This window comes from Vigna angularis, chromosome 7 (assembly GCF_016808095.1).
Source record: "Vigna angularis cultivar LongXiaoDou No.4 chromosome 7, ASM1680809v1, whole genome shotgun sequence".
NCBI classification, from domain to species: Eukaryota; Viridiplantae; Streptophyta; class Magnoliopsida; order Fabales; family Fabaceae; genus Vigna; species Vigna angularis.
This window is the reverse complement of record NC_068976.1, coordinates 18,370,151-18,394,461: the sequence shown is the minus strand read 5'-3', so window position 1 is coordinate 18,394,461 and position 24,311 is coordinate 18,370,151. Positions and strand designations below refer to the sequence as shown.

At 30.2% G+C, this 24,311-nt stretch overlaps 3 protein-coding genes across 3 annotated transcripts; 1 reads left to right on the top strand and 2 right to left on the bottom strand.

Moving 5' to 3' along the window:
- Positions 1–4,178: 4,178 nt before the first annotated feature.
- Positions 4,179–6,523, top strand: LOC108337818 (alpha-ketoglutarate-dependent dioxygenase abh1). Its single transcript, XM_017574416.2, has 4 exons — positions 4,179–4,405; positions 4,892–5,224; positions 5,484–5,828; positions 6,088–6,523. Exons 1-4 carry the CDS (start codon positions 4,268–4,270, stop codon positions 6,361–6,363), a joined length of 1,092 nt encoding a protein of 363 aa, XP_017429905.1. The 5' UTR covers positions 4,179–4,267; the 3' UTR covers positions 6,364–6,523.
- A 4,512-nt stretch (positions 6,524–11,035) lies between these two features.
- Positions 11,036–12,057, bottom strand: LOC108337727 (uncharacterized). The gene has a single exon (XM_017574306.2). The coding sequence runs from the start codon at positions 12,007–12,009 to the stop codon at positions 11,326–11,328; it is 684 nt and encodes a 227-aa protein (XP_017429795.1). The 5' UTR covers positions 12,010–12,057; the 3' UTR covers positions 11,036–11,325.
- Positions 12,058–16,737: 4,680 nt separating this feature from the next.
- On the bottom strand, positions 16,738–20,032 carry LOC108338627 (E3 ubiquitin-protein ligase ORTHRUS 2). The gene is made up of 8 exons (XM_017575626.2): positions 19,580–20,032; positions 18,808–19,466; positions 18,290–18,389; positions 18,112–18,173; positions 17,941–18,043; positions 17,697–17,835; positions 17,393–17,610; positions 16,738–17,139 (listed from the first exon to the last, which is right to left on the bottom strand). The coding sequence occupies exons 1-8, from the start codon at positions 19,967–19,969 to the stop codon at positions 16,924–16,926; spliced, it is 1,887 nt and encodes a 628-aa protein (XP_017431115.1). The 5' UTR covers positions 19,970–20,032; the 3' UTR covers positions 16,738–16,923.
- Positions 20,033–24,311: the final 4,279 nt, after the last annotated feature.

The window sequence follows — 24,311 nt, the reverse complement described above, 5'->3', positions numbered from 1 at the left end:
AAAAAAACATTTTTATCTCAACCGACTAAAAAATAAAAGGAACATAATATCACACAATTTTGCAACGACTTTGTTTCCATTTTGACTGAGTTTAGGTTTAAAAACTGGGCCAAATTAGTCTGATGTATGTTGCATAACATTTAAAGGCTAACTCATATAATTTTCTTAATTATAACATGTAAAATAAAGGCAAAATTTTAATAACCTTATTTTTCATTAATTAAATTAATAAAAATAATAAATTTTATAAACTTATTTCTTAAAATAAATAATATTAATATTTTTATAATTTTTTATTTCTAAAAACATTTTTATTAGAAAATTTATAATAAATATATATAACAAACAATAATGAAAAGTAAATTTTAAATAAATAAAGTTGTCAAATATTTTTTTCTTATATTAGCTCTAACACACGGATTCAACCAGAATTCACGCACACTTTTTTATTCTACTGCAGGGATCAACAAAATCTTCACATGCAAATTCAATTCAAGGGAACATGCAAATTCAATACAACTAAACATGCAAATTCAAATTCCTACTAACATGCGGAAGGCATGTGTGTAAGTAAAAAATGCAAAACATAATTTCTATCATTTTTTTTCATGCATGTTTGTAGTTTGTTGGGATGAGAATATCGTTTTGTGAGTTTGAACTTTTTTTTTTCTTGGTTTATGTTCCTTTCACTTTATATTTATATTTTTAATATTTTAAAATTTCTTAAGTTTAAATTAGAAATGTTTTAATTAAAATTAAAAATATAAAAAATAAATTAATTTTAATATTTAGATGGAGTGGTTTGATGTATAAATTTAAAAAGAAAAATTAATATGTATATATAAGTTCAAATTAAACTTAATTATTAATTTAGTCCTATTTTAAAATTGAGCAGTGTAACATCCCAAAATTTTACAGTCATCAACTATATACTTAGAATAATCACATATATTAATAATTCAAAACAGTTTTAAAGCAAAGGCCACGACAATAACGAAAGAGGCCGAACGGCCGTTAATGTACATAATTTAACGAGCGTTCACAAAAGATAAGGACGAACGGTTTACAAACAGTGACCGACGTCCAACTATTTACAGTCTACAAAAGAGCGCTCGCTCACAGTCGCTCGCTAATCTAACTAAAAACCGAACGCCTCTACTGTTCGGCCTTCACTTCCACTTCTACGAGGTTGGCGTCCTCCAAATTTTCTTCTTCTAGTATTTCTTCCAGTAACGCCTCTCCATCTGCTCACATCCACACGGATGATCATTGCATAGACAAGACGAAGGTTCAAGGACGAACGACAACACAAGAAAGAGACACAGGGTAAGCTTATTGAATTTAATTCAATCCAAAACATACATTTCATGCATATCAAATCCAGCAAGTAAGTTCACAACATATACATTCGATTCATAAATAAATTTCATCCAAAATCCTGCTACTAGACCGACCGTCCGGACTGTATGAATCCTGTGTAGCTAAGGTGTCCGTGCACTCAGGTGGTAACTGGAATGCTCATCAGTAGCCACCTAAGGTTAGTCTGTTATGTCCAAGTTACAGTTATGGACTAGACCTCCTGCCATTCCCACGCATGACATACTCCTCTCTACTTGAGAACGAGCACTCACGGAATATCAGGATGAATCACCATCTAAGCTTACCACGTTCATACTTACAAATCTCAATATCAAATCAAGAGTCGTTCCACCCTGGAACGCTCGTTCAAATCCAAAATCACAATTTCAGTTCACATAGTGTTCGCACATCTTAATTCATCCTCTTAAATATATTTTCATTCTATGTTCCACTTTCTTAAAAAGACGAACGTTCAGCCCCCTTCATAATGAGGACGACCGTGGAGAACAAAACCGAAGAATTTACTCCGTTCCAAAACAGAATAGAACCAATTACCAAATAGATGGACGTCCTGTATTAATCAAGGTTACTCGACACTATCGGTCGACACAGATGGATGATCTGTAGTCACAAGGGTGATCGACACAGTGGGTCGACACAGATGAATGATCTGTAGTAACAAGGGTGATCGACACGGTAGGTCGACACAGATGGATGATCTGTAGTCACAAGGGTGATCGACACAGTGGGTCGACACAGATGAATGATCTGTAGTAACAAGGGTGATCGACACGGTAGGTCGACACAGGTGGATGATCTGTAGTCACAAGGGTGATCGACACAGTGGGTCGACACAGATGAATGATCTGTAGTAACAAGGGTGATCGACACGGTAGGTCGACACAGGTGGATGATCTGTAGTCACAAGGGTACTCGACACTATCGGTCGACACCCATAGTCGACCTGTATTAACAATGGTCCCCAAAACTGTCGGCGACACTAATGAAGGATCTATATTATCAAGGGCTTTTCCAGAAAAGAGTAAGAGCGCTTGGTGTAAAACCGAGCACTGCCCAATACGATTACTATGTGTAAGATCGACACTGCTCATTATGAGCTCTAAGTAAAAGACCTACATAGCTCATGCTCGACCAGAATCCTTCCCAAATGAAAGTATTCCAATTCAAATAAAGTTTACTGGAACATCAAACGGTCGAAAACCGTTTAATGTCGGACATACGTTATCATAGGGAAGTTGATATTCAAGTTTCACTTATGTTCACTGCTTCTAAGCATGTATATTTCATATTCACACGTATCACCCATACCATACATTTCTACCAACATATATCATGTTCATGCAGTACAGCAACGTTCGATCATGCATACTCAACCAATATACACCTCATACTTATGATCATATACCAACAATTAGATAACACAGTTCATACTTCATGCGACACACGTAATGTTCATACAATACAAGACAAACGTAAGAATTAAATTTAATAAGCTTCCCTTACCCGGATTCAGTAGCGAACGTCCTAAAGGGGATATTGACTCGTTGAAAAAGGAGCTCTCTCAACGTTTCTCTTAAGCTTTCCAACTAAACTAACCAAAAGAAAAGAAGGGCTTAGCATACACTGCTGCATGCAACTGAAACAGTTTACAGAAACTCCAGGGACGATCGCCCAAGCGAAACTTACCAGAATTGGAAGTCGTTCGGTTCACTATGGAGCTCTCGGTGCAGGGAACGTTCCTATGGTGCTGAAAACGTGAAAGGATCAGAGAATGGTGAGTTACGGTAGAGAGAAAACGGAGGTTTTAGAGAGAAGGCAGAGAATTTGAAAATCTAGAGTTTGGGGAAGAAGACGAAGTGTGCAGAAGAGTGGGGAAGAGTTTTTCTGAAAATAAATTTCCCTCCCCACTTAGGACGAACGTCCACTCGCTTGCTGCCACTTGGATTCCATTAAGGTTTTAGAATGTTCCAACACGACACTTGGCAGTCGCATGCAGAGTGGGTGTGATGGTGTGTCAGTGAAGGTGCACGTGTGGCGAGGTGCATTTATGGGAGCACAGTGGTGACTCAGCACAGTAATAAATGGGACGTGACAAGCAGCATTGCTATATTCTAAAAAAATAAAAATTAATTAAGTCAAAATTTAAATATAAAGATTGAATTAAATTTAAGAGACTAGAATTTACCATTATTAAGAAACAATAATTGAATTACTCTTTTGTTGTCCATAGTCATATAATCAATCACATAATGATAAATTAGATTACCAAAAAACATTTTTAATCTCAATTAAAGTCCTTAACAATTTAAAAAAATTTGAACTTAATTTATGGTTGACAATATATGAAAGGTACCGGTAGAGTTTCTAACTCAAAATTTGACCATAGCAACAATATTTCTCAAACTCAACTTACTTCCTGTATGTATTTCAATTAAAGTATACAAAGACTTGACAACAATATTTCTCAAGAAATGGTAGCTTTTGTATTCAGGGTCTTTTTTCTTTTATAGGCTTACAATCCGTTCAATATTTTATTGTGGTTATTGACGTCATCTTTGATTTTGTTAAATATTTTGCTATTTGTTATAAAAATCAATAATGAAAAAATAAAGGATATGATATATTTCCTTTTATATATGAGATATTATATTTGGGTTAGTGAATAGAAAATGTTTTTTTTTATAACATTTTTTAAATATTTTTTTTAAAAATAAATTCAAATTTATCACTAAAATAATGACACGTATAAAAATTTGTTATAAAAAGTGGTTAAGATATCCTTTAACGAAAGAGCGACTACGAAATCAAATCTCTTGGCGCTGTCTTCTATATTTAACACACCCTCAATTTCGCAGATTTGCATTCCATTTTCCTTTCTTCTTTTGTGATGTTTCTCCACAAATTGGTATCTGTTTTGCTAAGGCCGACTTCTTTGTTCTCTCTTTCACCAAGGCCGACATGCTTCGCAATGGCCGCAACGCTCCTCCAATCACCGACATTTCCTTATTCACCATTCCCCATCAAGGTGCATCTGTTCAAATTTTTTTGTTTAAGCGTTTCTTATTGAAATAAAAATATTATTGAAATAATAGATTGCTTTAGGTTCGTTGAAAAATTTGATCCTTGATCCTTCAAATGATTATGATTTATTTTTTCTATTTTATAATTTAGTTTTGACCCTTAACACTTTGATACGGCGTGTTATTTTCGATGCATGGCACTGAAGTGATGTTCTCATATTTATATTTTTTATGTTTCTGTATCTTTTCTATTTGAAAAATCTGTATACAAATCAATGTTACGTTTACAGTTCGCTTTAAGGAATCACACTATGTGTAACCCCAGTACCTTCAAATTCTTGTTGAAACACTTTTGATTTGTACATGTTATTTTGACACTGCTTACGTACATAATATTTTAATAGAGGATTGACCCTTACACAAATAAACTCTTTTATCTTTTTGCAAATAAATGTATCTCTTTTCTCATTTTTTTTTCTTTGTTTTCGAAGGTTAACTTGTCAACTCCCCATGATGAATGGCCTCAGAATATTCAATGTTGGAGGAAGAAACCTAACTCTATCAATGGACCTTATAATAGACACAACAATTCAAACTATGTTGTAGGTGGTCAAAATTTCTATTCTTCTGTTACGGAGCCAGATTACATCACACCATATGATATTTGCTTTCGTGGAAGAAGGAATCGTGGTTCGGTGGGAGCTACTTTGCATGGAGAAAACAAGGAAAGTAGAATTCATGAGATTAAGAGGAAACCGACAAATGGGTCGGTGTTGAGACCTGGTATGGTTCTCTTGAAAAAATTCTTAAGTCATGATGAACAGGTACTTCATTTTTAACTTACTTCAGCCTGTATTGTAATTCCTTATAAAATGCTTCACTTGAGATCAACTAAGAGGGCAAGCGAATGCATATTTGGAAAGTAGCTAATTGTGTATAAGAAAATGATACATAGCATGCAATCAATTTTCTCTATTCTTTATTGTTGAATTGTGGCATAATGCATTTCATGGTTTGCCCCATTTATCCATAGTTTTGCACACTTTACTGCCATCAGCTGAAAACTTATTCTAATACTTTTAGGTCGAAATAGTGAAAGTTTGTCGTGAACTTGGTGTTGGTCTTGGAGGATTCTATCTACCACTAAATCCAAATGGAACTCCAATGCAATTGAGGATGATGTGTCTTGGTAGGAACTGGAATCCTGTGACCCATAAATATGGAAAGATGCGACCATTTGATCGTACCATTCCACCTAGTATTCCCAATAACTTCAGTGAACTAGTTACTAGAGCAATCCAAGAAGCTCAGTCTTTGACTAAAAAGAAATACAGAGCATGTAATGAGAAGGAAGTTCTTCCCTCTATGACTCCTGATATTTGCATAGTCAATTTTTATAGAAATAGTGGAAAGCTTGGTCTTCATCAAGTGAGCTCCTAAACTTCCTAAACTTTGTATTTTCATTTTCATTATCAGAACTGAAGAAAATATATGGCTATTATTGGTTATTCTGGTCAATATAGTAATTGTTTTAGTCTGTATTGTCTTATTGTTCTATTTTCAGATTTCTATATACTAAAGCATTGCTTAGTATGTTATATGTCATACATTTTCTATGTTAGTCACTTTATATTCTAAGATATGGACAAGCTCTCTCAAGCATCTAACTCGAAATTGCTTGATGCAGGATCGTGATGAAAGCAAAGAAAGTCTTAGAAAAGGGTTGCCTGTTGTGTCCTTCTCTGTTGGTGATTCTGCATATTTTCTTTATGGGGATGAGAGAAATGCAAAGAAGGCAAATAGTGTAGCTCTAAATTCTGGAGATGTGCTGATATTTGGTGGTAAATCACGACATGTTTTTCATGGTGTGCCAGCAATTTTCCCAAATTCAGCTCCAAAGGAATTGATGAAAGATTCTTGTCTTTCTCCTGGTCGACTCAATCTTACATTCAGACAATTTTAATGCACTTTGATATATGTAATGCAAATAATTGGTATTTATGTTCTTATAGACATGTTTTTTGGACTCACTAGTTATCATTGCCTAAGTGTAATGTTACAGTGCTAGCATGAATCTTTACATTCAAGAACAAAGGTATGTGAACGAGAGAGGTGAAACCCATTCTTTCTTTTGACCTTAATTCATTTAAATGTTATAATGATGAGTCTTGATATTTCTCTAAAACCCCAAACCATTAATTAGATTAACGTGTTTTGTTGTTTAAACATCCGTATTAGTATTTGAGCAATATTTTTGGCATAGTAAAAGAAAATGAATGTGTCGATTTTATATTGATTTTTTTTTATTTGTTTTTTTTTCAAATATATACATATATTAAATCAATGTTTTTCTATCGTATAAAACAAATAAGTGTTACTTTGAGTGATCCATATAATAATAATTTACAACTTCACTGTCACTTAAGTGACTAAGTGATAAACACAAATCTCATTATACTATATATTAAATATAATTATAATAGGTATACTAAGTTTAAACGACTAATTAAACTTCAAATGTTATTTATATATATTATACTTTAGACTTTTATAATTATATATATCATGATTTTCTAACCCCGTGTACATATCTATATAATCATACTTATAAAAATCTATTTACCAAACTTAATTACATAACTAATTTCCAAATTTAAATTTCTAAATTGTTAATACCTCCTAGTTAGAATCTAAAGAAGAAAAAAAGAAAAAGAGAAGTTGATTTTTTATTTTTAAAAAAAGAAAAAAAACTATATACTTACTATAATAAAACCTTTATTGGAACTGTCTTGATATATTAGCAGACATCCGACCATAAACATATTTTGAAGACAATAACTCACTAATGAGTAAAAGGAGTTTAAATAATATAGAAAATTAAAGTTTTTATTGAAATAAAAAGTATCTATTATAATTTTTTATAAACTTTTAATTTTCTTAAGAGTTTTTAATAGTTCATCCGTGTATAAGATTTTAGCGTTAATATTTTTTTAGAACTAATTTATTTATAAAGTAAGAGAGAAATCATATAGAGATGATATTTATTCAATCAAATCGTAAATCATAAATTGATAAAGAAAAAGAAGATAAATGACACGACGTTTTGGTTTAAAAAGACATTGATTTGAAAAAAAGTTCACTTTAATATTATAATATTCAATTATATTTCCATATTATTCAAGGGAACGGTATCATATATGCATTTTAAAAGAAGCGTTTGAAATAGAGCAAAACCATCATCATAATAATATATTTTTGTATTTAATCAAGGAAAAAATAAAGAAAGAATCTGATTACAAAATAAATATTTTTTTTCATTTCCTTTTACTTTTTCTTGAATTTAAGTTTCACTTTTCTTTTTCCACCATCTTTTAGCTTTTTACCACTCCTAAGGCATATAAATTTTACTCCATTATTTATATTTAAAGTATAAAAATTGTTTCTGAGGGCAGCATGAAATCGAAACACAAAGTGTATCATTCTTGTTATCAAACATTCTGTCAAATCTTTATTTTCTTTTCGAATTATCGATTCTGGTAACCATCTTAAGCAGAAAATGTTTGGACAGGGCGAAATTAAAACATTTTTTCTTCAATTTAAATTGATTAAAAAATACTTTTAATTTCAAAAGGAAAAACATATTTATTTCAAATTTAAAGAATTGAAAACGTATTCAAACATGAATTTAATGACTTGCAACATTGTCAATTTTCAATTATTTCACCCGCATTTATATTTAGCACGAAAACAAGTGCGTATATTAGCAAAACATTATTATTATTATTATTTCAAATTATATTATTAATCAATAAAAATTATTATTGATATACCAACCACTTTCACAAATTTGGCATGCTTATTTTTTTTATTAATTATTTGTTCTCTTGTTGGATTTAGAAACTAATATCTTGAAAAACATTCTACTCATAAGTATAATTTGGTTGAAGATTAATCTTCGCTTGAAATTTTGACTGAATTTTTTTTATTTATTTCGTGATAATTGAATAGAATCGATGAGAAAAGAATATGTTATGAATATAATATTAGAAAAAGATTCCAAATATAGAATTAAAGATGATACTTTTTGTAGAAAGTGATTGAGGGTGTGTGAGATTGAGTAGTATAGTGTGTGGCATAAGAAATATCTTCATTCACCAAATAGGAGGAAGATTTTGGAATGTAGAGATTCTAAAAACTAGGTTTTGGGAGGAAACATTTCAGAAAACGAAATTTCAATATCTGCGTTATTACCTATTGCTGTCTTGCAATTACTCGTCGGCGAAAAATAATTAAAAATATTACAAATAAACCAATCCTAGCCCGTATTAGAGTCAAAAAAATTGTTAAAAAAAAAGTCAAAACATTATTATCCTAACAAATATCATCGAACGGTTTGTTAATGAATTATTAATAAACTAACTGTCAATGTATGATTTTAATGTTTTACATTAGCTTGAGTTTAAAATATAAGTTTCATTAATTTCATATATTAAAAGTTAGATTCTTTGTTAGTGATTATCATGGTATAAAAAGTAAAAAGCAACTTTCTAATCCTCTCATTAGTTTATGGATATCTTTGTCCATCACACAGTATTTTGTTGCTTTTGATAAATTATTGTTATTTTCCATCTTTTGCGTTTTATTTTTGTATATCAACGTGGCTTGAAAAAGGTTTATCTTCAAAACAAAACAAGTTGAAGTTGAGAGCGATGTGCACGTTATGCTGGTGGCTCTACTAAGAAGGAAAAAGATTATTTGAGACTAAAAATAACCATTTGATAACACAAAATTTTACATTTAAATGATACTATCATTTATGTTTATGTTGAATTAGGATGAGGATACTGTTTATATGCTATTTTTGTCTTTGTGGAAGGTTCGCTTCTCGACGCAATCAGAATTTTTCTTTGGAAGTCTAGAGCAATGCAATTATCTAAACCTAAAACATTACCTTGCACCCACTTATACACTATGAATTGAGTGAGACTAGACATTAATGGGTGGTTCGATAGCGGGTGAAACAATATGTCCAACAAACAACGCTAGGATAGTCTCCAAACCATGACCCTGATACCATGTTAAGAAATGGACTTTAAGCCTAACTCAACCCCACAAAACAGCTTGTAAGGTGAGATTTACACCCACTTATATACTATGAATTGGCCTTATTTCTAATCGATGTGGAACTTCCAACAACCTATCTATAAAGTTAATAAGAATTTGACCAATTAATTTATCTTTTAATAATCATTAATACAAGTCGGTACCACATTGATTGCACTTTATCTCTATTCAGATGTTGTCGTCACCAGATTTCTAAGTCATTCTACGTAATCCGACCGTTCGGTCCATTAGACTTGGTATGTTGTTGTGCCTTGTTGGACGGGTCTACCCTACGGTAACAATTTGTTATTTTTAATTTTTTTTCTTCTAAAAATACAAAAAATTATTTTTTATATATTTTTTTTTATATTATGTGTAAAATGAAGAACAGCGTAGGCCAGCATTCGTAAGAGTTGAATTGATTTTGCGGAAAAAACAGGTTCTGAGAAGACTGATTTTGTTTGTTCTGAGAAGACTTAATGAGACAGGTCAAGTAAAGAATTGCTTGGTGTTTTCTTTGGCAACGAAAAAGACCGTGTCAAATTAGTAGGGTAAGTTCAGAAACACAAGGTTTGAATTTTCAATATTTATAAACGCTGTTCGGTGAAAGAAACTACTATGTCCCTTCTTCACTCTGTGACATCCTAGTCAATACTCTTTTGTAATGTCTTTTATTTGATATTGAAATAAAAAATATATGTATTGTTTGGCAATGAATATTTAATAACATCATATTTCTTTCTGATTTTTAGTTTCTATAAAATAATAAAAAACATTTTTTATATATTGTAGAAATTCTTTAAAACAGCAGAAAAAATAGATATTTCTGACAGCAAATACTTCAGTGTTATTACAAGACACGACAGTTGTATTTTATAATACCATAATTTATGTAATTAACGAAAAGAAAGTCATATTCAATTCTATTTTTATTATTTGTGAACATTGTAAGCAATCATCGGATTACTGCCAAAGATTACTATAATAAACATGAGAAAATTCGTGGAAAAAATCGTTGTTAGTTTAAACTTTATACAAAACCTTTTTTTTTTTCATAAAAGCTACGTTGAAGATAAAGTAGATGATGATTAGAACTGAACATTTTTTCATAAGAATCTTTCAAGGTACACCACTCGTTTGACACGCGTTAGATTATTGTTTTATTTCAACTAAAATATACTTTATTATTTGAGTATATTAAAAAATTCTTTCCACGAGTACTCATTTCATTCAACCTTCCTTTTTGATCTATGTACCATTTTGAATTCAATTCGCCCTCAATTCAAAACAACTATTAACTTGTAATATGTTAGAATTAAACATGAAAATAAGTTTAATTATGTTTAAAAGGGAAAATTTTGTTCAATTTCCTATATATCTTAAAAGAGAAAAAAAAATAATTAAACTGGATTTATGTGTGTTATTAGTATATTATAATTTTACCTATAAAAGAATTTGAGATTGAACAGATTCCATTGGATTCAAGTTGAATGTCTAAACCTAAACAATGTTTATTCTGGGAAGAAACATTATTGAAGTAAATCAGTAAACATTCATAAAATAGCTTCCTTCTGACATTACACATTGAAACACAATACAGATAACAGAACATACAACAAACTTTGTCCAAAAAACAGAGCTTTGTCCAAAAAACAGAGCACACAACATAGTCTGATAGAACCATGCAGAGGAGGGCATGTTTGATTGTTACAAGCAAAAATATGTGCGGCCAGAAGCAAAAAAAAACTTTGAAACCTATGACACTCTATTATGTTAGTTAAAGTCATTAATCCAAAAGAAGATCAACTCTGAGATTAGCTATTTAATTAACAACAGTCACCAGCGAATTCTGATAAGAAAAATAGAAACCATCCATGGCTCGTAGCTCCAAGTTATTGGAAGAGAACGTTGCTTTCATCCTTTTAATAAAATCGTCACATTTTCTGTTTAACTCTTCATTGTCATCCACTGCAAGCTCGTCTTCTTCAATGATGGCAAGGGCCTTTTCCTCCTCTTGCATTTCCGATGATGATGATACCACATTTTCTTGTTCTACAATGAACAAAATAGTTTCTTTTTCTTGTGGGGATTCTGTTTCCTCAGCTGAAATTGGGGCTGCAACAGCAATGTTTGATTCGTTCGAGTCTGGGAGGATAGTTTTCTCTGTGTGAGCAACTACTTCAACTGCTTCAACTACTGCAGGGTGTTCTGGACTGTGATGAGTGGTTGGTGGTGAAGAGGAAGAAACGAGACCAGAGTTCATGGCTATTACAGCAAGAAGGCCATTGCAGAGAAGGAACATGTAGCTCTTTTCAACCATGTAGCTGAAGAACTGCATGAGGAATGGCTTCACTGATTGAAGGAACAGAGGAAGTGAAGAGAATAAAACACAGAACAGAGAAAAACAGAGCAGAAACTGGATTGAAGTCTTCATTTTGTTGATGAATTTGTGGGATAGTGAGTGATTATGATTAAGTTTGGAGTTTGGATGCTTCAAATGATCCATGTGTTCTGATATTGACTCTATCACAAGTGATGTTGTGAGTAAGTGTAAGGTATTGTGAAAGGATATATATACCCATGAATATCCTTAGAGTATTTAAGAAGTTACATAGAAGAAACTTATCTGAGAATCTTCTTTATAATTTACATCTTATCTATTTTATTAACCTAACTTTTTGTTATTGCTTTTTTTTATCATTTCAATCTTTTGTCTTACTTTTCTCTCTTTCTTTCCATAACAACAAAATAATTATCTATCCTAAAAAAATCATTTCCTCATGTAATGTGGATTAACTTAGCATGGGAAAATAATAATAAGATTTTTAAAACTTTTCTCAATTGTTTTTTAAATCTATTTTCTCCCTTTCTTTTAATAAAATTTAAGGTTCTTAGCTAAAAAAATGTCTAAATATTTTTAATCCAACATTTTTACTTAAATAAAAAAAAAAACCAAATACCCTTGTATAATAATTTGTATAGCACCTAAAAATGCTATTTTAACAGTAAAAAGTAATATTGTAGATAAATATTTTATATCTTATTTATCAATATCAGTCTCAAAGATATATTTTTTTTATAAAATGATATGAAAGCACGACTAATCATCAACAGAATAATCTCCTTCTTATTTGATGTAAAATTAGTCTTTTTATATAATAAGGTAGAATTTGTAAAACGACCCAAAGTCAGTCAACGGTTGTTTTTAATCGTAAATGACATATATTAATCAAACGTGTTACGTCACCGTTGGATGCACCTTAACAGTTATCGTACGAATTTTATATTTCGTGTATTAACAATAGAAACTTCTGATTGATGTAGACATTCAAAGGCATCTTTTTTTCAAATCAACGAGACAATTATGTCACGCGTTTTGAAGGAGACAGATTGTTTTCACACAACAACCACAAAAATTACATTAAGTAATTTTTGTTTTCACATATGAATTTGAATGTTAAATTGTTTAATGTTATCTCAACAATTATGTAAATAAATTATTACCTGAATAAGATGGTTGTTAATATGCACTATAATAATAGTTTAAGTATGTAAATTTTTTTTTTATTTAATTTGGTTAGTGGATTTTGGATTTGCATATATTGTTTTATAAGGTAGGTTGGAAAATTTCAACGCGTGAGAAAATTCTATGCAACTACTATGTAATAATTAAACTTAAAGTTCTACTTTCCTCCAATTTCTCCATTATTTTATTCAAGATCACATTTTCAGATGCTTTTTACTTCGTAATTTTACTTTACGGACTTATCGGCGATTTTTCGTTATTTAGTTTGTGTTTGTTTTGGAAGTGAATTTAAAAGAAAAAAAAACTTGAAAATTTGATTATATATATATATATATATATATATATATATATATATATTACGGAAAAGATTGTGAGATTTGAAGACAGATGAAATGAAAATTTATGAAAAGAAAGCCAATTATTAAAACAAATAATTTAATTGTTAAAATAAGTAAAATTATCATTTGATTCTTATATGTAAATAATGTAAATTATATTACAATGAAATATGAGTGATTATTTATTATAGTATAATAAATAGTGAGTAATTATTTAAACTGAAAATAATAATTAATATTGATAAGAATATATTAAATTAGAATATAAGTTTTAGAAATTAAGATGAAATAAAACATTTACGATTAATTTAAATAAAATTAAGTAATAATTTTACATGACATTGTAATTTGGACATTGTGACACCCGGGCACGGAGACGAGGGCGGGGAGTGACGCCGGTGCAAGAAGCATGGTGCAGGGGGCACAGACAAGGAGCGGCTCCTGGCAGCTTCGGGTGGAAGGGGTACATGAATGAATCGAACATACACCGGAATGAGAGGGATTTGGAGACTGTATAGGTATGGGACTATACAGTTGAAGGATATCTTAAAGGAATTGATTTGACTACTCATATCACCAAAATGCATTTGCTTTTCGGTAGCCTGACCCATAAGAACTCCATGGTTAAGCTTTTCCTGGAAAGTGTGCGAGTGAGGACAAAGCACACTGGAAAGCCTGGTGGTGGTCTGTGGGGGCAGTCGACGGTCCCTGTGAGTTGCCGGGGCGTTACAGACATTATGACAAATCCTTTTGAACCTAAATTCCACCACTATTCAATGCTTAAATTTATTTATGGAAGGACAAAGTTGACGTTTCAAAAATTATGGAGCTGCGGATTGAAATTATAGAAGTGTAAGAAGAAAGGTCCATTTTCAACAGTGGGATAGTTATTGCTTATATACTTCACTTATTTTTAATTTTTATTTAAATACTTTTATAAGAATTTATCTCCTATTTAATTTTTTTAAGTAAAATATCCATAAAACCATTCTCATATTTATAATATATTTTAATTAGAATTAGTCTTTTTTAAAAACTTTTGTTAAATTTAGTTTCTAAAACTGTGAAATATGTTGATTTAGTCTTTTTAACTAATTTTTATTAAGTTTATTTAACGATTTAAACACATTTCTTATATAATATTAATATGTGATAAATTATATAAATAATTTCAATGTTATCACGAAAAAGGTTTAAAATATTAAATAAACTTAACAAAATTTAGTTTAAAAGACTAAATTCATACATTTTTAAAGTTTAAAGATTAAATTAAATTAAAATTTTAAAAATAAACTAATTATAATCTTAACTAAAATTTTAACAATGAAAAACATATTTAAAATAGTAATAGAAAATATTCACTTTACATTTCTATGTCAATTCAGAATAATAAAAAATAAAAATATCGTAAAAAAAGAATATACTTTTTTTCATCTTCCAATCATCGCCGGTTAACTCTAGTGTGGAAAATTTCAGTGAGAAATATAAAAAAAAATTAACATTGTGAGTACGTATTTAACTCTCAAATTTCACTATTATCTACCAAAAACAATAAATAATTCTTAATTTATAGAAGATAAAATTTTCATTAAATATGAAAAGTTTTATTTCAACTAAAGAAAAAATGATTTATAATATATAAAAATAGTATAAATTTCATTTAAATTGATTTGATAAAATTGAATTAGATTTAAATTTTACTTTTTAATAAAAAGTTGTAAATAAATACTCTGAACAAATTAAGGGTTATTAAAATTTAATAAAAATAAATATGAATTAAAATTAAATTATGACTAATTGTGAAGTAATTATTTAAAAAAATTGAAGTTCAATTATTATTTTTAATTTATTTAAATAATTAACTACAAGACGTGCAATTTTTTTAACATTCTAATTTTAAAAGAAGTATATGAAAATTTGAAAATACACATTAAATTCACATATACACTATAAAACAAAAATGTAACTAATTCATGGCACATATATTTATGTAAATCGTCCACTTGAATATCATTAATAAAACATAAATTCTGATTCTACAAATATATAACCAACTAAAATTAAACAATATTTTTCAAAGTAATTTCAGTTATCCAAATAAAAAAAGTTCATGAAACAAAAATAAAATAACATGGTAAAATAAAACACATGTTTGCTTTAGATTGTCTTCGAATGTAAATTCTGTCATCAATCTTTTAATTGAAATTATGTACACCATAACAAAGATTTGAAGATCTGTCATTCATCTTCAAATTTGAAGTGCATCTATCGATCGAATTGTTTAAATAGACCAATGTTAATTGCAGATCAACATTTATAAGTTAATTATTATCAATAAGGAATTTCACAAAACTAGTTGCTACAAATCATTCTAAATAATTCTACATAATTGTAAATAATTGCTAATTTATTGTAACTTTAAATTCTACTTTAATAATTAAACTGTGGATTCAAAGAGATACTATCACATGTGGGTTAACCAAATAATAGTTATAAAATTACGTAAATTAAAAAAAGTAAAATATATATATATATATATATTTCATTATATATTTTATACATAAAAGGATCTTGAATTAAGATGAGTGTGCCTAACCCAGCAATAGTTTGTGCACGAGTTCTTGAAGAAGCAGCCACTTTTTTGCAGAAGTTCTTGCATAATACTATAAAATGGCGTGCAAGGATTTTGGGTTTCGGGCTTTTGCCCACTCTTTTAAGCAACAAAAAAGTAATTAATTATTGCGTGCTTAAAAAAACATCGATAGCTTTTTAATCAAAGAATAGAAAAGTTTACGTTAGAAGTAATATGAAAAAATGCATAAAATTAAATTTAGACCTTTGTTTTAAATTATTTAACCTGCCTTGCACGCTGCATCCCAAAGATTTATATTTAATAAATAACATTTAATGAAGTTCTTTTACATAATTAGAGAAAATTTACTTAACATTTTCATAATTAACTGGACAAAACTGACATACAATATTGTAGAAATTTTTAATGTTGCTCTTCAATTAAAATTATGGTGAAATAATAAAGATTACAATATACAATAAGACAAGTTCTTGTATTTTTATTAAAATTAAATTCAACAATTTTAAGATATCGAAGTACCATTTCAAATACCTTAATTTTGAACCCGTCCTAAATTGTCTATTCGAAAATGTATTTTACCACAATAATTAAAATGTAATAAAATAAATTACCTTGTGGTGCCTCACAAAATGTATCTTTATTAGGGCAAAGGGGTTCAGTTACAAGGGTATTGTACCATTGTATTTTTTTTAATTTTACTTAAGAAATCAACATCAAATTTAAACTGTCTAACACTCATAAAACATTTAACAAAACTGCATAATACTAAGATATGGGTAACAGGAAATACCAATTTTATATCGCATAAAGCTCACGAAACAGACAAGATAAAATTTAAGAAAAACGCAGACAGAGTTCAGAACTAGCAACTTATGCTGGCAACAAAAAACTACAACAACATTAACCCTTACAACAAAATAAAAAGCCAAAATGCAAAGGACCAAAATAACCAGCAGCCATTTTTCACTCCTTCCTGCGCTTGTGTTGCTGATTCAGATCATTGTCCTTGATTTCCTCCAGAACCTTATCACCATAATCAGAAGGTTTTGAAACCTCGGCTGCATCCTCCAGACTTTCATCGTTATCATCATTTTCATCATTATCATCTGAATCCTCAGGGTTTTCTTCTTCAGGCTTCTTTCCCCATGATTCTATCAAGGTCATCATTTCCCTATTAATCTGCAATGAAATAACAGAAATGACAAAACAAAACTGAGATCAAACAAAAATAAAAATCTGGATCGGGTGAGTTAACAATTGCAGAATACTCCAACCTAAGAAGCACAATCACACAAATTCAAAATTAAAGTGAACTGAAGCAATCTAGGGCATAAGCATTTCAAAGTAAATCAGAACACAAAGAGAAATACAAATAAGGGTGGAATGCATAGTTGGTGCAGATATAAAACCAAATGGCATTTTCTAGTAGTACCTGCGGATTCTCAAGATAGTCAGCAATGTCATTAGAACATGATGGGCATTTCTTAACATTCTTTTGTGCTCGCAAACTGCGACCACCTTCACGTGACCTTTCCCTCATCAAACTTTTTCCGGCAAAGGCACCCTCCAAACAGGCTTTGCAGAAGTTGTGACCACAAGGTGTAGTAATGGGGTACTGCATCACCTTGCGGCATATTCCGCAACGAAACCCTGAAAAAAAAAAGATTTTACAGCTTCGGTTGACTACAATGGTGGCGATGGAGGCTATATTATTTTAGCATGTCTGGGTATTATACCTTTCAGCAGCTTTTCTCTCTCAGACGCGATGTCCGACTTCCGTTTAACTCTGACTATTGAACCATCTCCAGACCTAGAGTCCATTGATTTCCTGCTTTCTGGGGGAGGCTTCTTCCACAACCAGCACTCCTTTTCTTCCTAGATTTCATCAAAAGAACTGAGTGAGATCATTCGAAATTAAAAAAAAATAAAAACAACTAGACACGGCAACAAATAGGTGTAAAAGAAAAGCACAGCACTTACATCATAATCCCACGATGGTTCGTCCTTCCTTTCTGTTATATCAATTGCATCAATTAACTCCTCAATCTCAGGTAGTGGGCGTGGAAGGTCTCCAGATTCATCACTGTAAAATAAAAATGTCAGACACACTAGTCCACAGACAGATGCATGCAAAAGAAAGAACAAACGAACCTTGTCCACGGCGCTGGCTCATTGTCACACCTCACAAACAAATACCTACAAACCTTACAGCCCTGTCACATAAGAAAGCTTCTCCGTAAATATATAGGATGATTCATAAGAAGAAAACAAAAAACTTTTCCACTATGTCCTTCAATAAAATCAATGACTAAAATTCCAAGCATCTTACTTGAATTCCATCCTTGCGCCAGCATTTTTCTATTCTATAGACCCCATCATAACGCACCCCAGCTTCGGGTGCATAAGCAGAACGTTTTTCCTTATGCGACCTGGACCACAATAAGTTATAATTTAAGACCAATATGGCTCAACCCTAAGCTAATAAAAAAAATTACTCTATTTTAATTTAACATTTGTCCAGTTGATCGATAAAAAGGAACCTATTAAGAAAATATATATCATTACCGTTTAAATCACAACCAATTAATGCGAAATTTTGACAGAGTTTAATGTTTTGATAGCCATTTTTTTAAAAATTAAATAAATAAATAAATAATTGATAACATGTTAATTATAAAAATTTATTAAACTTAATTAATAATATTAATTATAAATAAAATAATAATATATATAATTGTGAAAATATTATAATCCACCTACTAATATACTATGTAATAAGGGAACATGTTACAATAAATGTGCTAAAAAGTGTATAATTAAATTATAATGTATAATTAAAAAGCTGACCTTACAACACGAACAGGATAACCCAATCGGCAGCTTTGTCTCAAAGCTTCATTCATGTTTTCAAACTTCTGGTCAAAAGATTGAAGTTTGTTCGTGCGCTTGTTTCCACTCAGATCTCTTCCACCACTGCCAGTATAAAGGAACCATTCCCCATGATCCTCATCATCCACGTAACCACCAGAGAGCGCAACAGATTGGGCACCATAACTACTCTGCCCAGCGATACCAGCTACATGAGGTAAATGAGCGCCCCATTGCCGACATTCCATCCTGTCCTCCCACGTGTCACCAACCAAAACCCCGCGATTCCTCTTGGGATCGTTTTCAGCTGGGATAGGACCAAAATGGTCGGGTGGAACCGTAACAAAAATCTTACCAGAACAAGCATTAGCTTTTCCAGTTTTCTTCGCCCGATCAGTGGTAAAGGCAGTATCTGGGCGATCCTGATTGCGCACAAAGTGATGCACTCTAGGAGGCCCAGAAGACTGCCCAGTCCTCGCTGCCTTAGCCAATCGAATAGCCATAGCCAACTGAGAGTTAATTCTTGGCTGACTATACATCTTTGCAGGAATTGGAGTTCGACAATTCGCACAATTGTGCCTTCCCTGAGTGATACATTTCTCAAAGCACTTCAAGCAGAAATTATGCCCACACGGTGTCTTAATCATCAAACACAAAAAAAACAACCACTCAGTAAATCTAATCTCGCACATACATAACCAATAAAGAAACAAATCAACAAATCAACAAATTAAAAAAAGAAAAAACATACCGTGACAGGCCTATCAGGCAGCTGCATGCAAATAGAGCAGTTGAAACTCCCGTCGAAGATATCGGAATTTTTGTCTTTAGACAGATCCGAGGAACCGGCGAGCACTTCTTGGCATTTTTTAGCCTTTTGTTGTTCGGAGAGCGACGTGTCTAACTGAATATCGCGGACGGCGAGGAGAATGCCGTCGGAGGGAGCGACGGGGACAGGATTGGAGAGGTCAGAGCAGTCAGGACACTCCCAGTGGGTGTCGGAATCGGACACCGGAGGCTCAGTGAGGCAAGAAAGATGCCATGGAGTGGCGCAGGTACGGCAAGTGAGGGTTTGGGAAGAAGGGGGTTTCTCCTTGCATCGCATGCAAACGCCGTCGGGGTCACAGGGAAGCTGCGCCATCTCTTCCTCAACAATGAAATGAACTCAACGACTGAGTAAACGAGTGTTTTCATTTTGTGTGGTTGTTTCCTTTTATAGAGAGAAAAAATGGAAAACCCGAATTCTAATTGGCGGAGCGAGGGAATCACCGTTTTGAATATTTACCATTTTCTAATTCTAAACCTAATTCTCTCCCTCTCTTCCTTTCGCCATTTCCCTCCATTCCCTTTCCCCTTCCTTATCCACTATTATTATTATCACTAATTATTCATTAATCACTAATTCCTCCTTCCTCGCACCCTTTCGCCTTCCCTTTCCTTCACTCATCAACTCTAATTATGTAATTACTCATTAATATTTAATACTAATCCTCTTTCGTTATTATTGTTTAAATGCGTCGGTATTTAACTAAAGTAGTATTTTTGTTCTAAAGAAATTCAATGCTACCAACCGTTTTGAATTATAAATATTTATTTCAATGTCAATTTGAGATTATTAACGTTTTTTTGTTTTGTTTTAATGTCGCATTAAAACCTCTGATTGGTTTGATTCAATGTTGTAACGTTTTTATTAAATATTTCTTTTTCTTTTTTCTTTAGTTCTTTGTATTTAATGGTTTGCTTGAAATGCTCCGAGTATATAGAGAGGGTATTTGATAGATTTTGGTCCTGTGCAATTTATGAGTGGGTTTAATTCATCATATGATGAGATATTTAAAGGATTGTCTATTTTAAATGATTAAGAGGATTTGAATATTAAGCTTATAAATAAAAAGAATTAACTATTCAAATTTCACTTTACAAAATCTATTGTCTTTTTACAAATATTTTATCTTTATTTGTTTTGTTTTTTTATAGATTTCTAAAAATATTTGTTTGTAAATAAAAAAGTTTACTTTATTAATAATAGTAAAAAAATAAAGCAAATTTGTTCTATTAGAATTTGTTTTAAATGAAGTTCTTATTTCTTCATTTTCTTGATTTCGTTTTGAAAACTTTTACATAAATTAAGATTGTGATTTTTGCATAGATACCTTATAGAATAAAGATAAATCTATTACTTCATTATCTCGAAGGTATCTTTGAATCCTTAATCAAAGTTTTTTATCTATAAGTTTAGCTTTCATATGTGATAGAAAAAGTTGAAAATTTGATTTTAAGTTTATATTGGAAAAATTACTTTAAAATCCTCAAGGTGGGAAAATATTTAGTTTTAGGAAATATGAATATGCATTATTGTCCTCATGCCAATCTTAGATGACTTGGCCAATATTAATTAAGCTCCCTTAATATCAAATTAGTTGAGTTCAATTTTTTTATTAACTAATTATAACATGGATTAATAGGTTTTACTCACTAGGTGTTTTTTATGGGCACAATTTTTTTTCTCAACAAATACCATTATAACATGTAAAAAATTCTAAAATAGGTATAAAGTTAGCTTTTATTGCACTTGGTAGGTTCAGTAATAGGGTGATGTTTTCAAAGCATCAACTTGTTCTGTGATAGCTGTGAAATTGATCCTTAGTTTTTTAATTAAAAAAAAGTTTAAAAGATTAATTTTCATTTATACAATAGGATTCAATATGTTTTTATCTTTTAAATTTGAAGTGAAAATTAGAATTTTAATTTTAAGTGAAAATTATAAATAGTTATTTATATATAAAAATAATAACAAATATGTATGTGATTATTTATCTCGAATATATGTATAAAGTATTGTATTTATAATAAAAAAAATATAGGATAAGTTTAAAATTCAAATAAATAACTATAACAAACTAGCTAACCAAAAATATAAAATATTTATATAAGATATGTGATAATAATCTAATACATCTAAAACCCTAAATTTGATGCATACAAAATGTATGTATCAAGTTTGTACATATATAATCAATTATCAAACACATAAAAATTAAGTAAAAATGTTTTTTTTTACTCAGGTGATACAAAATTGTTAATATTAAAAAGTGGACTTGAAGTCTACTTCAAACTAACTTTTGTACCCACTTATATACTATAAATTGACCTTATCTCTCGTGGATGTAGAACTTCTAACTGTTAATGATTTATAATGTGGGACTTCCAATAGTTAATGATTTGATAATAGGACATAGAATAATATATATCAACCGATAAGACTCTCGTGAGCAACACATTTGAGAGATTACTCCATATAATTGTCATTGAGAAATGTATTGTTGACATTTGGTTGATAAAAAAATAATTGTTGAAGAATTACCATGTAAACTAACAAAAACCATATTTCTCATAGGAGACAAAATATATATGGACAGATCAATAAAACATAGTTTAAAAGAAAAAACAATAAAAGAAGTCACGGACCAACAAGAGAGAGAAAAACCCTAAAATTTTAAGATTCTTCAATCAATACACCAGACACAAATCCTGACATAAGAGAAAGAGACAGCTATACAAATTTGATGATCTTATCCAAAATTCAAATAAAAAGTAATACCAATCTAATTAAAATTAAATATAAAGATAAGATATTGATATAATATATATATATATATAATTTTAAAAATCTAAAATTATTTTGAATTGTTGGAGGAAACTCAATGCCACTAAAACCTATGTCACTTGTGTGTAACGAGCTAATTTATTTTAATATTAAAGTCATTTATAATAATTATTAAAAACGTAAGTTGTTTTCAACATTGAAGAATGAGTGAAGTAAAAAATTTATAAAATAAAAGTATTAAATTATTCAAACTTTATTTTGTAAAATTTATCATCTTTCTTGAAATATTTTCTCTTTACTTATTTATTTATTTTTTAAAAGTTTACCTAAATTAAAAATAAAATCATTTTAGAATATATAAATAAATACAAATCTAATCTTGTAAATGTTTATAAATTAGTTTTGTATAATTAAATAAAATTAATTAATTAATTTCTTTAACATTTTTTTATAAATTTCTAAAGGATATGTTCGTAAATCAAGCATACTTTTTCAGAATCACGATAAATTGAGTTTTGGATTTATAGTATACACAGGTGCTACTGTAGGTGTAAAGTTAGCTTTTTACTTGGCTTGTGAACTATCTTGTTAATGCGCCAAAATTTCTCTGTTCAGTTTGATGTTTTCAATGTGTTAGCCTGTTTTTCTTGTCCTGCCCATACTGTTTAAATTTACTGGTAAAAAATTAGGTTAAGATGGATTAATTAACCCTTTACCTTCTTTTTATTGAAAAGTAAAAATATTAAATAATCAATGTTTGTTAAATTATATTATCTGGATATGCAAATACGACACTATTATTGTAAAATCGACACTTATAAATTAAATTGTAATCTTAATTATAATAGTTGTAAAGGTAATAATTATTCTCTCTCTCAAATTTTCATCAATAATAAAAACAGGAAGAAAACAGAAATTAAATTACACAGACTGAAAAAACAAATTAAACAAATATTGAACTTAAAAATGGTAAAAAAAAGAAGGTAATATTTATAAATGGCTTTAACAGTTAAAGAATATATCGATTAAAGTCGACCTTGAAATGTGTGAATAACCCACCAATTGTCGATAAACGAATTCCAGCAGCAGCACCTACTTTTTGCAGAAGGCAGAAGTTCTTCAACAAATGTTAAAATCTTACAGGGACATATACTGTTGCAAAATCCTTTTTACTGCCATGTTAACGGTTTTAAGTATTTTACTATTGTTTCAAAATCTAAAACCTCTCATTGGTTTAATTAACACAAAGGTAACGTTCTTATTAAACAGAAAATTACTACACACTTTTACATTTATTTAATATTTTTACATCATTTAACATATAGTACAAAAATAAAATAATTAAAAAAAATTTAAATTATATTCTTTACAGAAAAAATATAAAATAATATCAAATGAATATAAAAAATTTATATGTTAAAATATAATTTTTTTTTTTTAGCAAATACTTTTATTCTTTCTAAGTTTTGCCTAAAGCATGTTTAACATGCAAAGTATGTAGAGAGAACGCACTGAGAGTTTGGTGATGTGCATTTATAAGTAGTTTTAATTTTTAATTAGACAAAATATTTTTTTTAATGAGATTTAAATACTTGTTTCATCGATTGTATCGACGACATCGATTATATCGATATGAAATAAATTTGCAGGTTAGCCTCTGAAGAAAGGTTAGCATCCCAATGGCGTAAAGTTGAAAGGTGAAGACAAAGTTGTTGAGTGTTATTACATGCAGGGGTTGATCGTTCTTTTCAATGCAAACAAAGAAAGAAGGATAGGAAGGAGATGCTTCTGCGCTGCTACAAAATGTAATTGGGAGTTCCTTCGGTGCTCTTACAGAATCTAATTGGGCGTTCAATCGGTGCTGCTACAAAATCCG